We start from the raw sequence: 23,781 nt of genomic DNA, 5'->3' as shown, positions 1-23,781 counted from the left end.
GTTAGATCTGACTGAATAAAAATGCGCGATTGAAAACCATTCGTTTTATTAACATACGCGATAAAATGGAAAAAATGTTGTACAAAACACTCGCAACATGAATGACAAAAATCGATCTACAATAAGTAAAAATACTCTTTACAATATAAGAAGACAGATTCGTATAAATAAATTAAAGTGATGAAAATGCAATTGAAAGAATCATAATAAAAAAGCACAGATTCAAAGAAATCTTAACAATAAGATAGGTATAATGAGTCTTATAGGAACGTGATATCATTCGTAAATTTGAAAAAAGCTAGTTTTTTTTTAATTTTAAATTTTTTGATTTTTATGATTTATTATTTCATGTTTGTATATTAACCGATCTTCTTTTGGGTTTTGTGAAACAATCCTCGACTTCAGCTAAAGTTTTCCCTTCTGTTTCAGGTAAATAAGCGTACAAAAACACGAAACCGACGAATCCTCCAATACCGTACAAAAAGAAGCATCCGTGTAGAGAAATCAAACTTTGTAAATCGAGATACGTCTTTGTGAAAAGAAATGCAATCATGTAGAATGAAGCCGCTGATACTCCAGCTCCAAATGAACGTCCTCTGCAAGAGAATAAATTATCATCGTGAAATTCCCAGTTAAAATAGGGATACAATTTCCTAAGCTGAGGAATAAGATTACTCACCTCACTGGGAATACTTCACTAATCAACATCCAAGGTATAGGGCCAATTCCAACCATAGTTGAAAAATATAAATAGCAGAAGACTGTGGTAGGTAACCAAGGAATGTCTAGTTGATCTTTGTATAAACTATAAATGCCTAGTACGACGCAGCCCAAACTGCAAGCCATCATTGAAAACAACGATAGTTTCCTTTTGCCTACTTTTTTAACCGTTAAAATACACGTAATTCCGCCGAATATCATCACACTGGCTGAAGTAAACTGTAATTTGATAAAAGTAAAGAAGTGTTAGAGCAATAGAAAAGTCTGGAAATTGGATAAGCATAGAAACTATAAGAAATATTCTTCAACTTACTGCAAGCCATTGAGGTTTAATTGGCATATTCAAAGAACTAAATGTCTCAATCATGTAACATCTTAAACCTGTTAACGCTGCACAATGGAAAAATATCTGGTATCCTAATAATAAACAGAACGGTCTCATCATCGAAGGTCGAAACAAATCGAAAATTTTTATTCTCAACGACATTGATTTTTCAGCTGGTTTAACAATACCAGTTCCATTGGCGCAAACTGAAAAATTCCAAGAAATTAAAATTGTTACCTATACCTACACAGAGCGATATTAGGTAGGTATGTACATAAGAGAAAGTAAGAACTTATTTATTTGGGGTCCTACGTACTCGTTATATTTAAGCACTTACCATATCCTTTGGTAGGAACTTCGACATAAATTTTATTATGCGAGTCTTTGACTCCTCGAAATCTAGAAGCTTCGGTGTAACGACATAGTTCGTCAAATTCAGCTTTTACTTTATCCTCGGATACCCAACCTCGAAGCCAACATAGAGCTTGCAACGCTTCATCTTTTCTATCTTTGCTTAGCAACCATACTGGAGAATCTGGTATCTGAAAAATAATACCGTTTGAATAGGTAGGTACCTATGTAGCCATTTACAAAGAATTCGTCAGCGTAGAGTCTTTTCTCTCAACTTACAAATGCAATAAGCACAATGGAAATTAAAGGAAAAACTGCGCTGACTGCTACAGCTGTTCTCCAATCTAATACGGATCCCAAGAAAAATTCTATCAATAGCCCAACGGTGACATTGATGTTGGCGAACGAAGTTAGAATTCCACGAATTTTCGGCTGGGTAATTTCCCCAATATAGGCTAATCCTGGAGCTTCCATAAAACCAGCACTAATACCCATCATTATCACTGATACGTATAGAGCATTAACCGAAGTCGCTGTATACATTAAGATCCACGCTATTAATTCCGGAATGTTCATTAATATCATGCCCGATTTACGGCCGATGTAATTTTGCAAAAATCCGGCCACAATGCAACCCAGAGGTTGTATAAGTAGCATAAGACCTCCTGAAAAAAAAAAAAAGTAGGTAGGTATTAGCAAATATTCTAAAAACAAACATGTACATAGGATAGGTAGGTACAATATCTATTGTGACAAGGTGCATGTTCATTTCTAGAGTTTTCATAAATATGTGGCTGAAGTCTGGCATAAGTACTTAGACTTACCTAAGTGCGTGAATTAATTAGTATAGGTAAAGCATAAGGTAAAATTGAAAGTTGAATGGTATAAAAGTCGCAAAAAATGAAACTTGGAACATATTTTAATTCAACTTATGCGTAATTTAGTGTGTTTTTAGTCAATTCATGGTCAACCAGCTTATACATAAAATGTAGCCCGACTGTTCGTGTTTCGATCTAATTGAGCAGTTATTTATTATTCCAAAATCTGTATCACGACGAAATACAGTTTTCATTTTGTTGTACCGAAAACGCGGAAAATAGATGAGTGGAAGGGAATAGATATACCTACGTAATGATGGGTGAAAGAGGGGTAGTAGAGTTTGAATCCTTCTGACATATTTTCACCTTCTGACATATTTTCAATTTCAATGTAGGTACTATACGTTTAAACGCTTCAAAAGACCAATTTTGTAGAAGATATTTGATTGGGAGGGGGGTGTTCATCAGCAAAGTTCGAGCAATAGATGATTTTGGTAAAAATAAAATTTTTAAAAAGCTCTTTCCAATAAATACTCAAGTACATACAGATATCTTTTTTTAATTTCAAAAAATCGTCGTTAAAACTGATTCTATTCTCAGAAAAGTCTGAGAGGTCTCCTTTAATCTTTTCATTTTTTTTTCTTATTCAAGTAGAAAAAGAAGTAGGTATAATATAAATTTAAAAAAAATGGTCGTGTACCCAATTTTTTTTCAAATGTTAGTTCTCATTAAAAAAAAATTAAATTAGGATTAGAGTACCTACTTAGTTCATAAATTATAATGAAATGAATTAAGTTTTAAAATTTATTTCAAAACGGCTTCGATAATAAAAAATAAAGAGAGCTCCAAAATATAACACATTTTAAGATAAGTACGCTAATAAAATAGTATTGAAATCATGAAAAGATCACCCACTAAAAAAGAGAGATCAAAATAGCAACACATTTGTCCATACTACTCGTAATTGAGATTTTTTTGTAAAACCGTCGTGTAAAACACTTTTAAAAAAAACAAAAAAAAAACTCAATAAGTGTTGTACCTAATTGACTGTTAAATCAAAGTTTTCATCGCTTCTAGAAATATTTTCAAAAACAACAACAATTCTTTGATTACCTATATGTACTCACCACAGCAATGGACCTTAATGCAGGGACAATCAAGTTGTAACTGCCTAATCATTTTTTTTTTTTTTTTCTTTTTTGTAAAATTATGTAGATACAATGGTTTTTTTTTGGAGATTATACAAGCCTGACTTTGACTATTGCGTAGATGAAATCTAAAGCTCTTTAATACAAGTATGGAAATAGATTATACTCTTAAGAAAGTCATAGGATTTTACGTAAGTTTTACGTACTGCGCAGTGCGCGAGCAAGCATCAAATCAGCTGTTCACGTACAACGTTGCACCCCATTGGTTGCTCCACCCACCTCCACCGCGTGACGACACCAACCTGCCATGCGCAGTACGTAATACATACGTAAAATGCTAAGACTTTCTTGAGAGCATAATCTATTTCCATACTTGTATTAAAGAGCTTTAATGAAATCTTATTGAAAAATGTCCAATGGATCCATTTTTTACATTAAAAAAACTCACATCCATACAAAAAATTTCTAATTGGGATGGACTATTTAGTTTGGTCTTAAAAATATTCATTGAGTATGCATATCTTTACATTGGCCTTTTTGGGATTATGCTACAAATTAGTAAATTTTGGTCATCTGCCTATCACAAAATGTACAAAATACCTAGTTTAAAAAATTATTTCTTACCAAACCAGGACGTTTCATCATCACTGAGCGGTATTTCCGAGTTTGGATTATGCAGTACACCAATCACTACGGTTGGAATGGCAACCATCATACCCACTCCAAGGAACATCATACTATTCGCAATCGTCGCCAACCACTAAAATGAACCAAAATGAGATTAATTTCGGTACCTATTAAGATCATTTTAAAGATTAACCTGGTGTAAAATATACCTGCGCCAAAATTGATCTGTAATGCGAATTTTCGTTTTGCCAATTCATCTTTTCGGACGCGTTCTTATCAGTCTTCAGTTTGCATCCATTTTCTAACATAGAGCTGTAAAAATCGAATATTTCGTTCAAAATTAAGGACTATTGTTATTACATATGTCTAACGATGGCTTAGTGTTTGAAATATTACTCTACTGATGAAAAAGAATTCTGGTTACAAATTGAGTAAGTATATTGTGCAGTACCTATCGGATCCTAAAATTAGATACTTCCTATTTGCACAACGAGCTCGATTAAATGTAATAGGACGAAGAGTGTCCTTTCTTGGGCATATTATACAAATTATGTGTGTAGATGTACTTATATTTATGATAGGTACCTAGCTGACTCAATGTTTATTTTATCATGGGCACATATGTGCGTACTGCGTACCTAACCTATTACACTTGACGATTAGGATTAATACTTATTTTTATAATACTACATACAAGCATAGATCGAACGAGCAAAATGTGTCAGTGGTTTTAAAATACAAAATTGATGAACTCCAATCAAGAATATTTCGAAATAAACGAACAAATCTCGGTAATCTTTTTTTTTACAGTATGCAAGCCTACGTGTCATACCTATTATTCTTTACTAAGAGTAAGTAAAAGTATAGGTAGGTAGGTACAGGTACGTAGTACGTACCATGGACAAAAATTGATGATGAAAATTACGATCGTATTGACCTCAATAAGAGAGCACTTGTCATTATTATTTTTCAGTCAAAATAATTTACATTGTACACTTACAATATTTCATGTAAAAATACTTGCTCTATCACTCCTATAACGCAGGATGTTTGAGAGAATAAATAAAGCATTTTACTCGGGAACGAGACATACCTACAATATTTGTGGAGTTCATGTAGGCGTGTTTGTCTAGCCTCCGAGCCACAGGAGGCAACACAAATAAAGGAAGGAATTAAATTTTTGGTTCGATAATTAATTTTCAATTTTTTTTTTTACATTTTATTAAAGTCCGATGTAAAACAGAAGGAAAAGGCAGAGAATATTAACGACTAGGTACACCTAATCTTAGCAGTTAGTCTCCTTAATTTGAGACTTATCACACAATTACAATCTGAGACTTTAAATTCAAATTCAGTCATAGATGCGGGGTAAGTTTTACTGGTCTACGTAAGTTCCTAAATACTTCTCCTCAATAGAGATATGATTAATAACAATGATATCAACTTTATTTTTCACCATGTTCAGTGTAAATACAAATGTCAAGGATTAGAATGCGTATAAAATGTTTAGATTGGGTCACGTGATTTGCAATATTTTTGTACGAAGATCAAGGTTTTCAGAGTAGGTATTCAATTTAATAAAATACAGACGTCTATGACCATGGATTCAAAAAGTGCAAATTTAAATACGTACCAAATTTTTCAAAATTCAATTGACAAAACGGAAGCGAATGAGAAAAAGATACGTAACAAGATAACAACATGAGTATTAACAAGCGAATGTACCTACATACTTTTTATGCGTTTCAATACACCTCGCTGTACCATATAAAGTGAAAGTAACATTGACCTTGATTATTTTTATAGGTAGATTTTTTTCACGTTAGGTACCCAAAGTACTTACATATACTCACTTATTTACCCGGAGTGATTTTATGCAATTATTCAAATGCTATATAGTCTGATATGATTCAAGGTTTTTCAGAGGTAAACGACCGAATACCACGCAACGCATTTTATTCAGATTCGACGTAGCATTTTTTTTTAGGATGCAAATTGTTAGATCTTGGATGAAATATTGTTAGGTAAAAATTAAATAATACGAGTTCCTGTTTGTATTAATCTCAGAGGTTACTGACATATGTACTATAAAGCTAAAACTGATAGAGTTTATTTAAACGAACAATTTCTCGGAACTAATTACGTTTTTAAATGCATAACCATTTGTTTGATCTCAACGTCGGCCCGCAAGCAATATCAGTGCATGATAAATGTCTCGTGCCATAATTTGATAGGTACCTGTTGTCTTTTTCAAGCAAAGTAAATGGAGAAAAATAACACGAGTACTTCTATATGTACCTACCTCAACAAAATATTACGAGTTGTGGTTGGGGACATGTATGCAAGACAGGACGAAGTAGGAATAACTATACGACAAAAAAAGATTAATTTTGCTATCCCTTGTTGATCAAATTGCATCATGGGAAAACTATATTCCACTTCTGAAATAAATCTTTTTCAGAGATGATCGAAGAAAATTTGTTGTATAAAGGAACAAAAGGGCAAAAGTCATAAACTATGACATTTTCAACCTACCAACAAAAAACGTATAATTTTCTCAAATGGAAATGGGATTCTTATCAAATTTTTGAATTCACTAGAAAGCTTTTCAATTTTTTTTAAGAAGGGTAAATACTCGTATAACGACTTTTTGAAAATTTTCGAATATTCGATCACTTTTCAGATTCAATTTCTCAATTTCTATTCAGTTAATCACTTTTTTCAAAATTTTAAGCCAAAGAGATGCTTTCAGCCACCTGAAAATTTCTCTTCAATTCGTTTTTGAATATCGAAGAAATGAATGAAAATTTAACCAGGGAAACATGAGAAAATTCAAAGCGTGCGGATATGCTAAGAAAAAGTTAAAAAATGTTGGAAAAATTCGTCAAAGAGACACAACTAAACAAAATGATCAGAGCTCAATTATAAGTAGGTACCTTACCTACAAATAGGTACTTATTTTTTTCATGGAATTTGCAACAGACACTCAAATCTAAATAAATACTTAGGTAGGTAGGTGTGGGTACAATTAAATGCTCTGTTCGTTCGAATAGGTACATACATCTCTTTGTTGTTAATTTTTAATTTAAGGTTGAAATTTGTTGACGGAAGTATTATGAAGATGTTTTTTTTTTTTTTTAGGTAATGTAGGCGGTAACCACCGAAACAAAAATGTTCTATCCCCGTATCCTCGCCTATAATTAATGCAAAACGTGAATATACATATGTTGCAACTTACCACTTATTTATATTGAAAAATATGTATAATAATAATGAATCAACGGGATTTTTTTTTTGTTCGTTCGATGTCTTTTTTCACGTCCCAATGGGTTTTTTTGCGAATGGATTTTTTGTGGTTAATCAACTTCTTGAAATTACTCGTATTAAGTATAGTTAGGTACCTAGTAGGTGTCTATGGATTTATTCATGATCAAGGTTAAGTCAAGACAATCCATCAAATATACGTGTTTGTAATTGTAAATTAATATTATGTAGTAAAGTGGGTTCTTGACTTTTTAAAAATTGAGATCGTGAAATTAAAATATTAAAACCGAAATCTGCTTACTTATTGTAAATAGACCAAAAAGTTGGACGAATACTATATCTAGTAAATTAGATAAATCAGTTTGACGTGAATCGACCTAATCTTTAGCGGGATTATCAACCTTATTATGACCACACATCTATGTATACAAACTTCACACTAACTTATTATCATATTATAGCCTTACTTGACCATAAAAAATCATGTTACGCTGTACCTATCCTATACTTAAGACTAAAGGATAAAATGCTAAGATTTAAATTTGTTTTTATTCATGCCATGAAATTGTAAGTATACCTTAGCTATTCTTGGAAATTGTAAAGGTTGTGTAAGTATCTGTGTATTTTTCATTCTTCGAAAATTCAAATGTGCATTTCTTCGTCATATAGTAGAAAAGTACTTGGGTATCTTACCTATGTACAAAACAGAAAACTATTTACAAATTGGTATAAAATGAGCTGACTTCAACTGTATGTACTTTCTAAAATGCAAGACAAACTTTTGGGCTGAAACCCTTCCATTCTTCCCTCTATAACATTTTATAGATATTTATAATTTTTTTTAAAAATTTCCCCAGCAATGATGTTCATTTTTTTTCAAGTGTTGAATGAATTTGCATATTAGCACCTTCGGCATTCTACTTTAAATTTTTTTTCAAATTTCAAAATGCAAATAGCTAACCAAAAAAAAAAACATTATTTTTTTGTTTCTTTATGATAGACACAAAATTACTCAATAATTATATCGGATATGAATTTGTAAATGGGCGAGTACGTGTTTAGATAATTGTATATGGGTTCTATAAAATGTCTCAGTAATAATAATGCTTGTATAATATACGTTCAAAAAATGATACCAAGTGTAAAATTCTTGTATCAATAATTTACATTACCCACTTAACCTTGTTACGTAAGTTAAATAGACAAAAATGCAGCTGTTGGCGAAATGCACAAAAACGATTATAATCAAATTCCATTTACATTCGTCATAAATTAATAGATAGGTAGATAGGTACCTAAGTTTTCTAAATTTGTCCATCGTACTGGAGTTTTAACATAAACGTAAAAATCAAGTATAAGGTTAAGCAAGTATACGTCAGTTACCTGAGTTTTGAATTCTTCATTTTTGTATTTTTTCCCCCATTCGAATGATAAACTTTCGAATACTGATAAGAAATTATTTAAATGAAAGCACTACAAATGTTTAGATTATATAATATTCAAATTCTAATTATTGTTTAAAGATCACACGAGGTTTAGTTTTAACTTGATAATGCATGAAGCACATCTGAACCATGTTTTTATATATTTTACGAATTAATGAAAATTGGTACCTATACGAGTGATGCTAGGTATGGGTGATAGATAGTATGGGTATTTACCCCCATCAACCTTTGAATGAGATATTTAACATACAGATGTGCTGATAAGTGATAACATTCGCACGGGTGTTTCTGTAGATATATTATGTAAGGTAAGGATTTTTTTAAAATAAAAATAATTAAAATTGAGAAAAATATGTACTTGCGTGTACGTAAACAGTATCTATCTATACCTATCTATCTATCTATCTACGCAGTTGTGTGTTTCCCCCAAAAAAAGATAAATTACGAACTTTGAATTTTATGTATAGCCTATTACTATACCTAAGTTGGAAAAAAATAAATAAACATTTTATTAAACGGAAATTAGATTTTGAATTCTCAGTTTACAAAATCATCTCACGAGAGAATAGACAGCGGTGACAGTTGATGTTGCTTATTGGAATGATTTTTTCATCACTTGTGCTAAAATGGATGATTTTTCACCACGTAGTTAGGTACCTATTTTTTTAGTTTTTTGGCACTTTATTTTCAAAAATGAAAATTTTCAATAGGGATTCTGAAGTAAATTTTGAGGAAGAACAAACAATGCTCTGTAAGAAAATTGCCCATTTTTAAAATTCGAGGAACTTTAAGCTCGAATTTTCAAGTAAGCCAAAAATAATTATAGGTACCTAACTTGGTTGTTTACAACGCCTTCCATTTTGAAGTCAGGTTACTTTATCATCAACCTTTTATTTGCTCGTCTTTGAATTTAAAAGTTTTACGCCGAAATCATAACGACTTCCTCACGTTCTATGGTTCACTTCCGGAAAGCAGAAAGTTTAAAAATTCTTTATAAATTGCGAACCTGTTAATAGTGTACGTAATTACCTACCAAATGCATCGTAAGTACCTACGTAAATTTTCTGAAATTTTTTTTTCGAAATAATTGACTTATTGCTTAGGCTATAATACACATATAATATGCCTAATGTGTATTTAAAGTCGAGTAAGTAATGAAAAAACAATCTTTCAATTTTTGTTTTTATGATCTTAACAATCGTGCAAATTTCATAAAAATATCGCATTACTTATCCTTGGTACACTTGAGCATACCACTGCTCACTAATAAGCCGTAAATTTTTGAAAAATACCCGCTGTATTATTCATTTAATAGCTTCGTATATATTAAAACAGATAATTCACGAGCTTTAATAACGTGATATTTTCATATACTTACATCTTTTTAGACTGAAATATGGACTGAAAATGTTCCATAAAAACGAGTTACATTTTACTTTGGTCATTAAAGCAAGCGATATGTAATTTTATATGATTATTGTTCCCTAAATATGTGTTTTTGGATTTTGGTATAAAATGAAAAAAATTTTCTTTCGACAGATTTCGAAATAGGTACCTACATAGAAATAACTCGAAGCTTATTGAAATGCAGAGGGAAAGTTAAAGCCATAGCACATATCAAAATTTTTAAAATGCATTTTCTCTGGGAAAATGCCTTTTTTTCAATGTTTAGTTCATATCATTTTTTTAGTACCTATCTAATAGAAATTTCAAGAAATTGAAAAATCTGATAATATTTCATTAACAAATAATGCTTAAGGTACCTACTTACCTGTCTAATTGGGAAATACATTACATATGCGGATGAATTTCTGAAAATTATTTGGTCAGCCAAAAATTTAGGGAGGAACCTATTTTACAATAGTTTGAAAAAAGTTTGTAATCGAAGAAAAAAGTGTAACTTACTGGTAAACGTTAAATGATTTTCTTTTCAATTTGGACCAAAATGTCTCGCTATTCATTAATTCAAGTGAAATTTTTCTTTTCTTTGTGAATTTGTTTACCTACCAAATTCATTCTTTGCTATTTGCTAATTCGATTCATGTGTAACAATTTTTACATAATCTAATCAGAAGAATGACGCAGGTACCTAGACCTACTCGCACGATCATATCACTTTCGAACAGATCAATACCCCGGGTTTTCACGAGATGAATTTCAGGCACGTTTTCGAACGTGAAATATTTAATTATATGTTCGAAAAATTTTGCCAAAAAGTTTAGCGAGACGCAAATTTGTAATCAGTTCACGCATTATTAACACTATGTTCAAAGTTTATTTTCGAAAACTGAAATAATTAGGTGTTTTCTGTCTAATCAAGAGAAAAATTTTGTTTTCAAAATATGTATATACCCTCATATGTGCATAAAAACATGATATTATTCCTACGATGCTGCAAACTGTTCGCTTTCTTATCCAGTCAACTTCTTGGATCAATTTACGTAAAAGGCACGTGAATTAAAACACCATGACCATTGACCAGCATCAGTATTCAGTACATATTTGTAAGTATAAGTACCTATATGAACTTGCAAGAAAATTAAGCAACACGCATTTCGAATTTGAAACAGGTGTGTTATAATTTCTTAGCTAAAAATATCACCTAGTACGAAAAGCTCCCATAAAAATTTTTGCAGTTTTCAAGGTCTCGATCATCGTTAAATATAGGCGTAGTCTGAAAAATTTAAGTTTATTTTTGCAATGCGCAACTTTTAATCGTACACATACCTTACCTATCTATTCGCCTGAAACTATAATTAAAAATTTCGAAAATTTACCTACTATTTTCTCCCCTTTGAAATTTGTCTAATGCTTAATTGCGGATTTATTGCCTCGTAAAGTAATCATTAAGCTATAGCAAAAAGCAATAAAGCCGGAAATTTATCAATTTTGAGTCCGGTGTAAATCACATGCGTGTATTCGCGTTGTGTTAGGTTCAATTTTTTCTCATTTTTACATTATATGTATACGGTGGAACAATCTGGCGAAACAAAATCACGATTAATCAAGGACCAAGGTTGTTTTTTTTTTTTTTTTGGTACGACTTCGACACAAAGCACATTTTGTCCTTTAGTTATTTCAATACCGGCGTATCTCCGAGAGAAGTATGTATGTAGTATATGTAATGTACATGGGTTGTGCAATATTTTGCCAATGTAAAGAAGATCGTAATTGAGAAATAGTCTGTATGATCAAAGTACACGAGGATTTACAAGGATACGTGGGTACATGAAAATAAATTTGTTCGATTGATTCATAGCTTTTTTGTAATGTATCGATCACGTGATCATAGGTCCAAATGATGCACCTACCTACCTACCTTACTTACTCACAATAGTAGGTAGGTATTTTTTTTCTATGTTGTAAGCATATAGGTAGGTATTGGGAGACTTCCGGAGGGTTTTTATCTATACTAAGCTTGCAAAGTTGATCCTTTCTTAGGAATGATTTTTATCAGAGGCCAATATCTCTCAATGAGATGTAGATAATTGCGTAAGCAATACTTACCTGTCAGCCTTCTGTTTCAAAAAAAAAAAAAAAAAAAATGGAAAATTGAAACATTTGAAATTATTTTTAAAATTTTAATAGAAAATGGGTCAAAAAGTTATTAGTTTTTCATAACTCAGACAGAAAACCTACTTATGCGAATAAAAAAACTTTTTAAAATTGCAAATTTCGAGCTCCTTCTAATACTTTTTTCATGAACAAAATACAGATGGGAACTTGATATAAGGTAAGTAGACATGTTTGACAACCAATTCCTGTCGAGCTTGAAAGAGACTTTTTACAAAATTTTTTAATTCTCAAAGGTTAAATCAAAATGATCGGAGGCAAATAGAGCATCTCTTTCATTTCTCATGCTAAAATGAATAAAAATACATGTATCAAACAACAGATGGCGATTAAGCTTCATTATCATTATCATTAACAATCCAAATCGGTTGAAAATATTCATGGATTAAGCATAAAAAAATCCCAAGTGCACACAAAAAACAGCACCAGTATAAATTCCAGACGTTGAATATCCTGCTTCAACTTTTCGGCGAATTTTGGAAAATTCATATTTGAATAATTTCCTAGGAAAACTCAAGATTTCATCGAATCAAGCTGAAATTTAATCGGTAGAAAGAAACACAATTTGACAATTTTGCATTCACATCTATCGAAAGAATAATAACAAAAATGGCAAATTAATTTTTATAGAGGCTGAATTTAATTTTGGCCCTTTAATGTCAATTTTTCCAAGAAAAGAAAATTCAAAAACCAGCTGGAGATTCCAGAACGGCTGGGAACCAACAACAACGAAGAGGGAGGTCAAAAATAGGGTACATATTACATCCTATGAATCAAATTTCAGCTTTTTGCGTTAATTCGATGACATTTTGATTTTCTCACAGGAAATAAACTGTACTTACAAAATTCGAATTAAGAAAAAATGGCCAATTCAAGAATGAAATTCGTGGCCGGAGAACGTATTGTTGGATGCTATTTTGATTTTTCTTCGTCGAGTTTTAACATTTTTTTGCCTGTGCAGAGCAAACAATACATTTCGATTGATACGAGTACTTTACTTAATTTGACCTCACTCCCTTTGCATAAAAAATTAATTCACCTTATTAGGTACCTAAGTTTTAAAAATCATGTTCATTAAAATGATATCAAAAATGTTTTCTGTAAGATTTCTCATTCCCTCTTTCGTCCTCCCTCCCTCCTTAAAAAAGAGTACTTACTTAAACGTGTCAGTTCATTATTTACTTATGTAATTTTTAAAATGTGTTTTCTGGATGGGGTGTGCACCAATGCGTGCATTTCTTACTGTGTTTTCAAACTAAATAGGTATACAAATATTCCGCAAAGAACTATTGGCTTTTTAATGTTTTGAGAATTTGAAAGACTCTTACGTTTAAAATTTTCTTGCATCCCTTCCTGTCCTATCCAGAAAAAGATGAAGTGTTGAATTGAAAACATCGGGATTTTTTTGAAATGTTTTTTCGTATGGCTGGAGGGAGGGAAGAAGAGAAGACACTTTGAAAAGGAAAAACGTGAGTACATCTATACGTACATAGCTATGCCAAAATTCTCATCAAGTTTATCTATTTTAAAAATTATTCATTCAAAATACTTTTTTTATCCACAATTTTTAAATTAAAAAAAAATTTCCAACCATTTCACTTGTTTAATAAGCTAGACTGCAAAAATGCATTTTTGATAATCTTCATGGCTTAGGTAGGTACAACATTTAAAAACTTCCAAGCTTGGGGCTGGGTAAAAATCAAGAATCATGTGCAAATTTCGAAGAACTGTCAAATGTCTATATCCTGAAGTAAATTATTCGCAAAGTCATCCGTTGCGTCGCTAATTATAAAGCATTCTACTCGAACTCAAATTGAACAATAATACCTACCTTGAGCATCTATAATTGTAAACAAACGCCTAATAGGTGAGTATTACGGATCTAACTATTAATATCGTCAAACGGAACGCGTTGAATTGAACCATTTTTCACGATCCGGCTGTTGCTGATATAATGTATACCTAATATTCGTCGAATTGCATAAAACATATGTATTATCCCACACCCAAAAAGGATATAAATAACTCAGCGTTGAATCATGATCGAGCTAAATTATCTTCACAATGGCTGGTAGATACGAGCACATGTAGTTAGTATTTGAAAAAGGCAATAAGCTTTGGGCGAAAATCAAAAAATTTTATGACGTAAACCGAGAATGATGTATTGCAAACTACAATGTAACTAATAAGTATCCAGTAAAACGATTTACACGCGAATACCTGTGTTTATTAAAAGGCAAAAAAAACCTCACGTGTCGTGAAACCAAAGTTGAACATATAACGCACTGAACCATTTAATGTATCTCATTAAATCAATTATACATTAAAGAAATTAAAGCCTACGAATGGATTTTTTTAAAGAATGAATTAATTACATGCAGCTAATTTTTCTCAGTACCCGCAAACTTCAAAGTTAAGGTTGCATCCCAAGGTTGTAACATCCGGTTATAATTCCATAATCAGTCCACGCATTTGAACGATTGTTATCGATCACAAAGAATTCATCGGTAAAAATAAACCATCGACCAATTATAAACTAATTAATTTTTTTACGAATTATTTTCTTATTTAATTTGTACTATTAATTGCTCGTGTCCTTGGTTGAGTTCATATTTCACCGATCATCCACGTTTGCGCACGAAGATTACATAATGGAAACAAATTGTCCAATAGGTAATATTAGCGTAGTTACTAGTTACCAGCTGCCGGTAGGTAGGTACCTACGTAATTTTTAAAATAATCGCTTCGTTCGCGTAATTTAAATTTAATTTGGCTGAATTTTAAGCTTATAGGTTTCAAAGTATCCATCAAAGTGTGAAGTACCTACCTACCTACCTACCTACCTATATAAAATGGTTCGTGTCGTCAGGAAGTGTTAAAATTTGAAAAAACTCCCTCTCAAATCTTCAAAAAGGAATTGATCCTTAAGAACATAAGTATAATATTCTTTGCATCTTTGTTTTTCTCCAGCAACCCAATTTCTGGCAAGGAATGAGAAATTTATAAAGTAGATATGTACCTACTGAAAGCTTCGAAGCAGCTTTGAAATTTTGAATCGCCTCCAAATAAATATCAACTCCTAAAATTTGCACCACAACGTATTTTTGGACATTTTTCTGATTTCTTCAACTTAGGTAAACGAAAATTTTTCTGTATTTTGTCAACTTCCTTTGTAAGCAGACTTAATCAATACGAAAATTAATCATTCTTGGCCTCGCAGTAAAATTGTAAATTTTCCCTGCCTCATGCAAAATCTCATAATTTTTAGTAAAAAGTGGTACATTTCTCTCTGAAACTGCAAAGTTTGATTTTTTAGTTTAAAAGAGAATTACTGAAGTAAGTACTTATCCATCTCTTATTTGAGGAGCGAAAATGTGATTTTTGGAAAGAGCATAAGTAATCACCTATACAACCAAAATCTCAGCAGCTCAAATTTATTCCCAATTTTTTGGTGAACTTTGAATAGGTACCTGTCCAGAAATGATGATTTTTTAGATATTCGATTTTTTCAGCAAGAATTTTTGAATTTCTCCAGAATGCGTGGAAATTACCAGTGATTTGGGCAGCTAAAAATTGAGCGAGATTAAGAAAGAAGTTTTTGAGGTAACTCCCTGAAAACCTCCTAATCGAGGATATATAAACTCACTAAACAGGTCAAGAATAAGCCAGAATTCAATTTTTACAGCAGAAGTTCATTTCTGCGCTTTCTGAGGAGATTCAAACATACGGAAACGAATAGATCGAAAATCCTACTGGAAATTCTAGAATAGCTAAAAATGATGGAATTCAATTTGAAGGTGTCCATATTAGTTTCAGAATTCATTTCCATCATTTTCACAAAAAAAAAAAAAAATTAAAAAAAAGATCAATATTTTCTGAAACTACAATAATTGTAAAATCAATTTGGGTACCTAGTTAAAATTTTGATTATGGTGGTAAAATTCAACCCTTTTTTCGTAGCTCTCAAGATTTTAAGAGCTTAAGATTGGCTAAATACTGCTTGTGAGGCATTCACGAAACATTGAAAATACATCTACGGATAAATTTCTATTGAATGTTGACAAAGACTGGTGAAGCCCTCTCGATCTGTGAAACCATTATTTCAAGATAAATTTGATCATGACGAATGAGAAATTCTTATAGAAAAACCATATACCTACCTAGACGTACTAATTATTATATTGAGCCTCGCTGAAGTTAGATCGTCGTGTCTCTCATCGTCTGTCTGCGTTGATTCGTGATACCTATCATTAATTTTTTCTTATTTTACTGTCCATTCAAATACACGTTCAACTTGTTCAAGTTCTATGTCAAGGTCATCACAACTTTTCTTCATTATTTCTCCTCCATAAAAATGTTTAAGATGGCCATGATATTTGCGAATGCAAAAAAACCTCCTCATCAAATGATTTTTTTCATAGTATAAGACACGTTTGAAAATGAAATTTGCACTAAATAAAAAACTACCCTTGAAAACGCACTAAATTTTTATACTTACGTATCTATGTATAGTTTGAACTTTGTGTTAGTCGATAAATCGTGAAAAGTTTTTTCATTTCCTACTCCTACGCGTTTGTAAAATTTTGTAAAAATATAGATATAGTATAAATGTATTTATTCTCTTAACATGGTATTATATGTACTACAAATTGAACGTATTCGCTTCAAAAATGACATATTTAATGGCGTTTTTCTTATAAACTAACGCATTTTCTTTAATTTTACGACAGTCTATATGATTTTTTAAAATACAAAACTCCTTAACCAATTCTTTTTTAAAATACATCGTGCCAAAAATTTGATAAATAGCTGGAATATTATCGGGAAATGTCTCTTTATATAAATTGCCTCGTACAAATAAATGTTCAAGTGTTTTTTTCTCACTCTGTGATAAATTTTTCGTAGCTTACTTAATTGAAAATTTCTGAACAAAAAAGTAAATAGAAACGTAAATTCAGGCTCAAAAATATCAACTTGAGCAAATCTGAAACAATCCTCGATTAAAAATCTACATTAAATTTCACTTCAATATAACCCTGGTAAGAATTTATACGTGGGTGTTGTTTTTGTTTTATTCGCAAAAAATCAATTTTTTTCGAATTCAATCGAACAATGAGAATGAAAAATTTGTTGATAAATTGTACAGTGGCGAATTTACATTGTACTACATGTAGTTATCCGGAAGTAATATGTTTCTTTCTACGACATAAAGCAATCGTAAAGTTATAAGGAAAATAGGAGCTGTAGATAAGTAGAACATCCTTGTTTTATTATTTTCACTCTACAAATATTTTCATTTTATTTCCATTTTGTAAACATATGGTAGTTAGTTAAGTGAATTAAAAATTTACCATGTAAGATTCGTCAACAAAATATGGTACTAATGGGTCACAAATGATGATCATTACGTTTCTTACGAATTAGGTAGGTATCAGAAATACATAAATACATATGGTGATGGAAAATGAAAAAAAAAAAAAAAAATGGTAAATTAAAAGGGTGGAAACGAAAAAGAGAAAAGGTAGGTAGAGGTTACGAGTTTTTTCAATTTGAATAAAGCAGTTATAAATTTTTCATACAAGACAGAAAAACAATGGCTCAAGGTTTCACGAAATATGAGTCAAGAAATCAAATGTAAAGTAACTTTTCTATACCTGCTGAGCTTCAAAAACTTACGCCTACTCGTAATAATACCGACATTTTAAGTGAAGTTTTTCATTGCGACTGAAACTTGTGAAATTGAAGACATTATTTTTTACTTTCAAATTTCAGGCTGAAAAATAAGAGCGAAAAAGAGGGGTTAAGGCCGAAATCTGTAATGTTTTATCTGGTTCCTTCAATTTTATTCGATTACTTTTGAAGCGTGCAGAAAATTCCTTTTCATGCAACGCATCATCCCAAGTACTAAAAAAAAATGAAAACCCCTAGGAAAAGACCTAGCTTGTGAAAGCACACCCTTGTCTGGGGATTTACCACCTCGCCAAAGGTTATTCGGACTGAATAAATAAAAATGAATAAAGAAAGCATAATAACTTGGACCTATTTCGAATTATATGTGATTTCTACATGGATTAATATCCGCAATAAAGCGCAATATTAATCATGAAACGAGTGTAAAATATAAGTATTTACCATGAAGAAAAATACATAAAATATATCAACCGGAATAATAATTAAAATCAGGGTCTTTCACCATTAATAATCATAAATGGAAGAAAATAGGTATACCAAAGTAAATATGAAGGGACGTAAGAGCACCCCTAACCCATCGACATTGAAGAAAAGTAACAAGCACACTGCATTGAGACTATATATTGAATAACAAAAATGAAAACAAAGATAAAGAAAATCATGCAATATAAAAAAATAACATTTGCTTACCCTGGTCAGAGAAATCGGTTTGAAAAAGGAGGTAGCAAGCCTAAATCAACCGGATGAAATTAATTCATCTACTCTCGAAGGATAAATATAGGAATAAGACGATCATTGCATAATAAACTTTTTCGTAGATAATTGAATTTTTTGTTCAATTATGACGTTGAATATGTATAAGTTTCGAATTTCGATTTTCAGTTTAATATTTCATGAGTCGAATGAGTAGGCCGAGGTACTCGGACCTACTGAAGATGGACTCGGAGCTTTGGAATGTTGAAAGCTCATGCGAAAGTTCGGCAAAACGCCGCTAGTCGTTTACTATGATGATAATTTAACCGATGCAATGATCTTATTGGTCTATAATTATATGAGCAAAACATATTCACTAAGGCAGTTTCGTAAAAGGAAATATTTACTCAGCTAATCGCATGAGGATGCAGGGAAAAACCTCCCACTACACTTTTGTCAATAACCTCTCATAACTTTTCAAAAATAGGTAATTTCAGTCTATTCCAGGTTGCTTGCTAGAGTGCTTTTAAAATAAAAAGTTACTCAATTTTCAAAGAACCTAAATCAAAGTACCTACTATTTACAAAAACCGGCACAGACTCACTAGAATTTTAGTAGATTTTATGACGGTTCTTTGAAAAATTGGAAAACGTTCAATAGCTTTCATTTCTCCAATTCTTAGAATGGTGTAAGTCTGTAAGAACTTCTTTTCGTTGTAAAAAGTTTGATGAGATGTTTAGGTATGTTACAATTTGGTTCTAATTCTCCGTAACTTCTGATGTAGGTTTATGGACTTTTCTATCTGTATTTACTATTTAGGTAGGTAAGTGAAACTGGTCATCTACTCGTATTATAAAATATAAATCGCTCATTAGCTTTTTAGGCAGGAAGAATGATGAAAACTTTTTCAGTAGTTAGGTAGGTACTTACAATGTAATGTAAATGAGTAAGAATATTATACTCTGTTACATGAACCAGAGAAAAAAGTCACAGTGGGGTATTTTGCACGCTCTAGCACTCAGGAAAGTGGGTAAGCTTACTGAGCGATTTAGTGTTTAATTTTTATTGTTAGATAGAAACGTTTCCATTGTTTCAATAAAGGTTGAAACAAAAAAACACGTTTTCTTTCAAGTTGTCTGAGGAAATTCATCATATTATGATACTGTAATTTATTATTCATTAGATTGGTACATAAATTCTTCACAGTCAGCCTGGGGGGAGAGGGAGCTTTACAAAAAATTGAACTCGTCGTTTTGAAGAAAAAAAAAATAGTATGAAAGACGTACCTTTCTATAAAATCATGCATAACATTACCCACTACAGATACAGCCTGGAAGTGCAATCTGGCAACGTTGCGCATCTAGTCCGGCTTTATCAATTGTTCTTATGTAGTTATCGATGCGTAACGTTGAAATTCGGATTTTTCTCGGAACTGAAGGGGTTTAAGAAAATTTTTGTCTGAACATAAATTGAAGAGGATGAAATTTCCTATCGATCGGTATATTTTTCTTCGAGTTTCGTACAGAAATGGCGATTTTTTAATGCATTTTTATGGACAGATTTTTTAAAATGTCAACTTTAAATTGAAATTACGCAAAATTTTGAGTGGATACATAGGTACATTAATATACCAAAATGTTCAGAATTTCATCACCTTTCAAATGGTTTTTTATCGAAAGCGCTAGCAGTTACCGTTCAAAAGTTTCTAAAGCTCAAAGCTTTGAACTTTCACAACTTTTGATCGAAAAGCGGTAGAGCTCTGGGGGAAAAACGAGATTGTAGAGGAGAAAGAGTAGATCATTTTTCATGTTTTAAACACCTATGTGCTCGATCAAATTTTCGATTTATTAAAGTTCAAAGTTTCAAGGTTGAAATTTTTTTACATTTAAATTAAAATAAATCAAAATTTTGATCGAGCACATAGGTGGTTGAAGAATGAAAAATGATCTACTTTCTTTCCTCTACAAGCTGGTTTTTAATTCAAATCTGTAGGTAGCATTAACCATTCAAAAATTATTCAAGAAAAACTAAGAAATTGGGCAATATCCCATAAGACAATGCAGCCGTATAAGACTACATCGTATGGTTTTTGAGACGTTGCCGCTCTGCACTTCCAGGGCGCTGTATCTGTAGTAGGTATTGTGCATAACGATGCAGATCTTCTCATTATTTCAACTTCAGAAAAAGTATAAGTAGGTATGTATAAAAAATATCGAGACTGTACGAGAAAGATAAATCACTATTCGTTGGGTAATTTTAAATTTTCGAGTCCTTTGAAATTTCGAGTAAGTATTATAAAATTGTCCTTGCGAGTTGATAAACGAGGGCGCAAGATAAATGTTACATAATTTTTTACTTAGGAGGTCATTTCCACAAACAAAAACCTGAACACGTATTATGCATGTAAGTGTAAGTAAGTATACCTACTTGACGTCTAGCTATTGGCTAAACAAGCCGCATACTACATAGGAAAACCATACCTTTGAATAAAACTAAGTAAATAAATAGTTCGCTCGTTAAATTTCTTTTCAAACCCTTCTCTCCCTCCCCCTTTCATCTCTTTCACTCTCTCCATTACGATGTGTGTAAATATCAATCACACTATAAAAACAAATGAGTAGGTAGCTCTAATAATTGGGAACTGTTTGTTTCGCCGCGGACGTTTCGCCGCGGACGTTTCGCCGCGGACATTTCGCCGCGGACGTTTCGCCGCCGCCGAAAAAAGGTCATTTATGAAAAACCGATCGTTTCGCCGCCACAGTGAAACATTACGTCATAATAAAAAATGATTATGTTTGATAAAATTATAAGTAGATATGTAATTAGAAAATTATTCACATTTATGACATTCGGGGATTAGCCCCCAAACGATTTTTTTTTCAGGTTCTGGGTTTCGGAGCTTGGGCTTTCAATCAAAAATTTATTAGGTCTTGGGCTTGGATTGGGGCCCAGGAAACTTTGGGTTTGGGTTTCAGGGCTCAGTGTCCAGGGCTTGAATGAAGTGTTCAGGGCTATTCCGGGGTTTTTCAGGGCTTGAAATTGAGGGGTTCCTTGGAAAAGAGGCCTTAGTCCTTTTTTTTTCATTTACAATTTCGAATGTAGGTATGAACAATTATTTTTTATATTAATTTCACCATATTCAGTGATATATTGAACTGTCTTCCATGAGAAAAAAACGTAAAACGAATTGGAAAATGTTAGCTTGTAATAAAATTTTGCAAGTCCATTTGAACTTATAAAAATCAGTGAAAAAAATAGAAAATTGACCAGGGCCCCTTTTCCATCGAACCCCTCAATTTCAAGCCCTGAAAAGCCCCGGAAAGCCCTGAACACTTCATTCAAGCCCTAGACCCTGAAAGACCTGGACTACTGCCTTCATCACAGAACATCTCTCATTCAGCACGTACTTATCTACTTCTCATTCAGTTCATTTCATGTATGAACAGCTGTGTATTTTGTATTACATCACCGTGGCGGCGAAATGAACGCTTTTTCAAAAATGACCTTTTTTCGGCGGCGGCGAAACGTCCGCGGCGAAATGTCCGCGGCGAAACGTCCGCGGCGAAACGTCCGCGGCGAAACAAATGGTACCCCTAATAATTATATCGCTTGCATCCAGAAATGTTCTCGTAAAATGCACATCTATGGGTATGTAAATCTGCATAAGTAATATAAAATTGTAGAATACTGTTTCAAATGACTATCGAGAGTTTGTCCTAAATATTCCAAGAATTGTTGAATTTTTCATGAGATTTTTCCCTCCAGTCGTTATTACATAAAATACTTGCCATCAAGACCCTTTTTTTTCTCTTTATTTTAATGATAAAAAATAATGGAATGGAATTATAAGGGTGCAAGACTATGATTTTAGCATCGTAAAAGTAGGCTGAGCGAAATTAATGCGAAATCGTTCAATCTCCTTTCTTTATTCCCATTTTAATAATTTTAATTGATTGTAAGCTTATTTAGCAGAAACCCCGAATGAAAGTCCTATACGTAGAATAGTCTATGTACCTACCTATACTAAAATAAAAAAATTTTGTTGATTGGAAAAATACCTTACACCCCACTTGTAAGGTAAGTAAGATTCAAATTTGAAATATTAATTACCTATAGTAGACCTTTGATGGGATATTTCGGATAGGTAGATATAGATAGGTGAACCGAATTCGAAATAACAAAAAAATGCGTATAAAAATTGAATTTCAAAACAAATTTTCACGAAAAGGAAAGTTGTGGATAAAATAAAATTCGTGTGGTTAACAACATCTATTCCAATTTTATGGCATAAGTCCATGTAAATTTTTCTTATGACGTGCATCGAATTTTTTCAAAGTTGTAACTGAAGTCTACCCTGCACGATGGGGAACATTTTCATCATTTTTTGGCTACGAAAAACAAACACGATGATATCACTCGAGATTTATGTTTTCGATTTTTTCGATTTGCGTTCTACACTAGACTTTCACAATTTTCCTTTTTTTTTCCTTTTTTTCTATAGGAACCTCGCTACGCAAATTCGTACAAAATCGCCGAACTACAAAATATAATTATACGTAGGTGGAATGAAATGACTCAAAAATTTCGATTTTCACATAGAAAAAATTTTACGCTGGAAAACATCGCAAATTACTCACCATTTCTCGTCTTGTTCCATTTTTTCCATTTCTTCAATTTCCACAATAAACGTACGAGTAAAATTCAATCGAACAATTGACTAAGATCTCACGATAATTTGGAAACCATTTCGTAATTAAAATATCAACCGAAAAAATAAAAAAATGAAAAAAAAACCGCCCCCTAAACCGTAAACACGAACTATCGCATAATTCTAGATTTCGGTCATTGGACGGACGTAGCGTAGAGGAAAAGAAGAATTTTTTAATGCAATTATTGTCTCTTATATAAATTACTAATCGCGATTTGTCCAGCACTATAAGGTTCCAAGGAAAACTAGTTTTTTAAAAAAACTCACGTGCTCACGAATACTACAATAATTGAACAACGTCACGTATTATTAGCTCTAGCGTTACATCGGGTGTACGTATACGTAAGACAGCCGCACGTTAGAAAAATTCCAACTTAGATCGTATAAATTAATAACTCGGGTAGGTAAATCTTCGTTT

General features: G+C 32.1%; 1 protein-coding gene across 3 annotated transcripts; it reads right to left on the bottom strand.

Annotated features, from left to right (window-relative positions):
* Positions 1-29: 29 nt before the first annotated feature.
* LOC135840192 (facilitated trehalose transporter Tret1-like) lies at positions 30-23,676 on the bottom strand. 3 transcript variants are annotated; one of them, XM_065356588.1, is made up of 8 exons: positions 23,293-23,676; positions 4,199-4,301; positions 3,987-4,122; positions 1,676-2,061; positions 1,383-1,587; positions 1,034-1,251; positions 680-939; positions 30-596 (listed from the first exon to the last, which is right to left on the bottom strand). In XM_065356588.1, the coding sequence occupies exons 1-8, from the start codon at positions 23,319-23,321 to the stop codon at positions 347-349; spliced, it is 1,587 nt and encodes a 528-aa protein (XP_065212660.1). In that variant the 5' UTR covers positions 23,322-23,676; the 3' UTR covers positions 30-346. The 3 variants fall into 3 exon arrangements, with proteins under 3 accessions (XP_065212660.1, XP_065212661.1, XP_065212662.1); XM_065356589.1 differs by lacking the exon at positions 23,293-23,676 and adding an exon at positions 8,637-8,792; XM_065356590.1 differs by lacking the exon at positions 23,293-23,676 and adding an exon at positions 7,831-7,926.
* Between the last annotated feature and the right edge of the window lie 105 nt (positions 23,677-23,781).

The sequence above is a fragment of the Planococcus citri genome, chromosome 3 (assembly GCF_950023065.1).
Source record: "Planococcus citri chromosome 3, ihPlaCitr1.1, whole genome shotgun sequence".
NCBI lineage: Eukaryota > Metazoa > Arthropoda > Insecta > Hemiptera > Pseudococcidae > Planococcus > Planococcus citri.
Note: the sequence above shows the minus strand (reverse complement) of the source record. Positions and strands in the feature narration are given on the sequence as shown.

Coding starts and splice junctions, on each gene's coding strand:
- LOC135840192 (XM_065356588.1), bottom strand. CDS start 23,321: ATGGAAAAAATGGAACAAGACGAGAAATG. Junction 940..1,033: donor TTAAACCTCAATGGCTTGCA/GTAAGTTGAAGA, acceptor ATCAAATTACAG/TTTACTTCAGCCAGTGTGAT. Junction 597..679: donor AGTGAAGTATTCCCAGTGAG/GTGAGTAATCTT, acceptor ATTCTCTTGCAG/AGGACGTTCATTTGGAGCTG.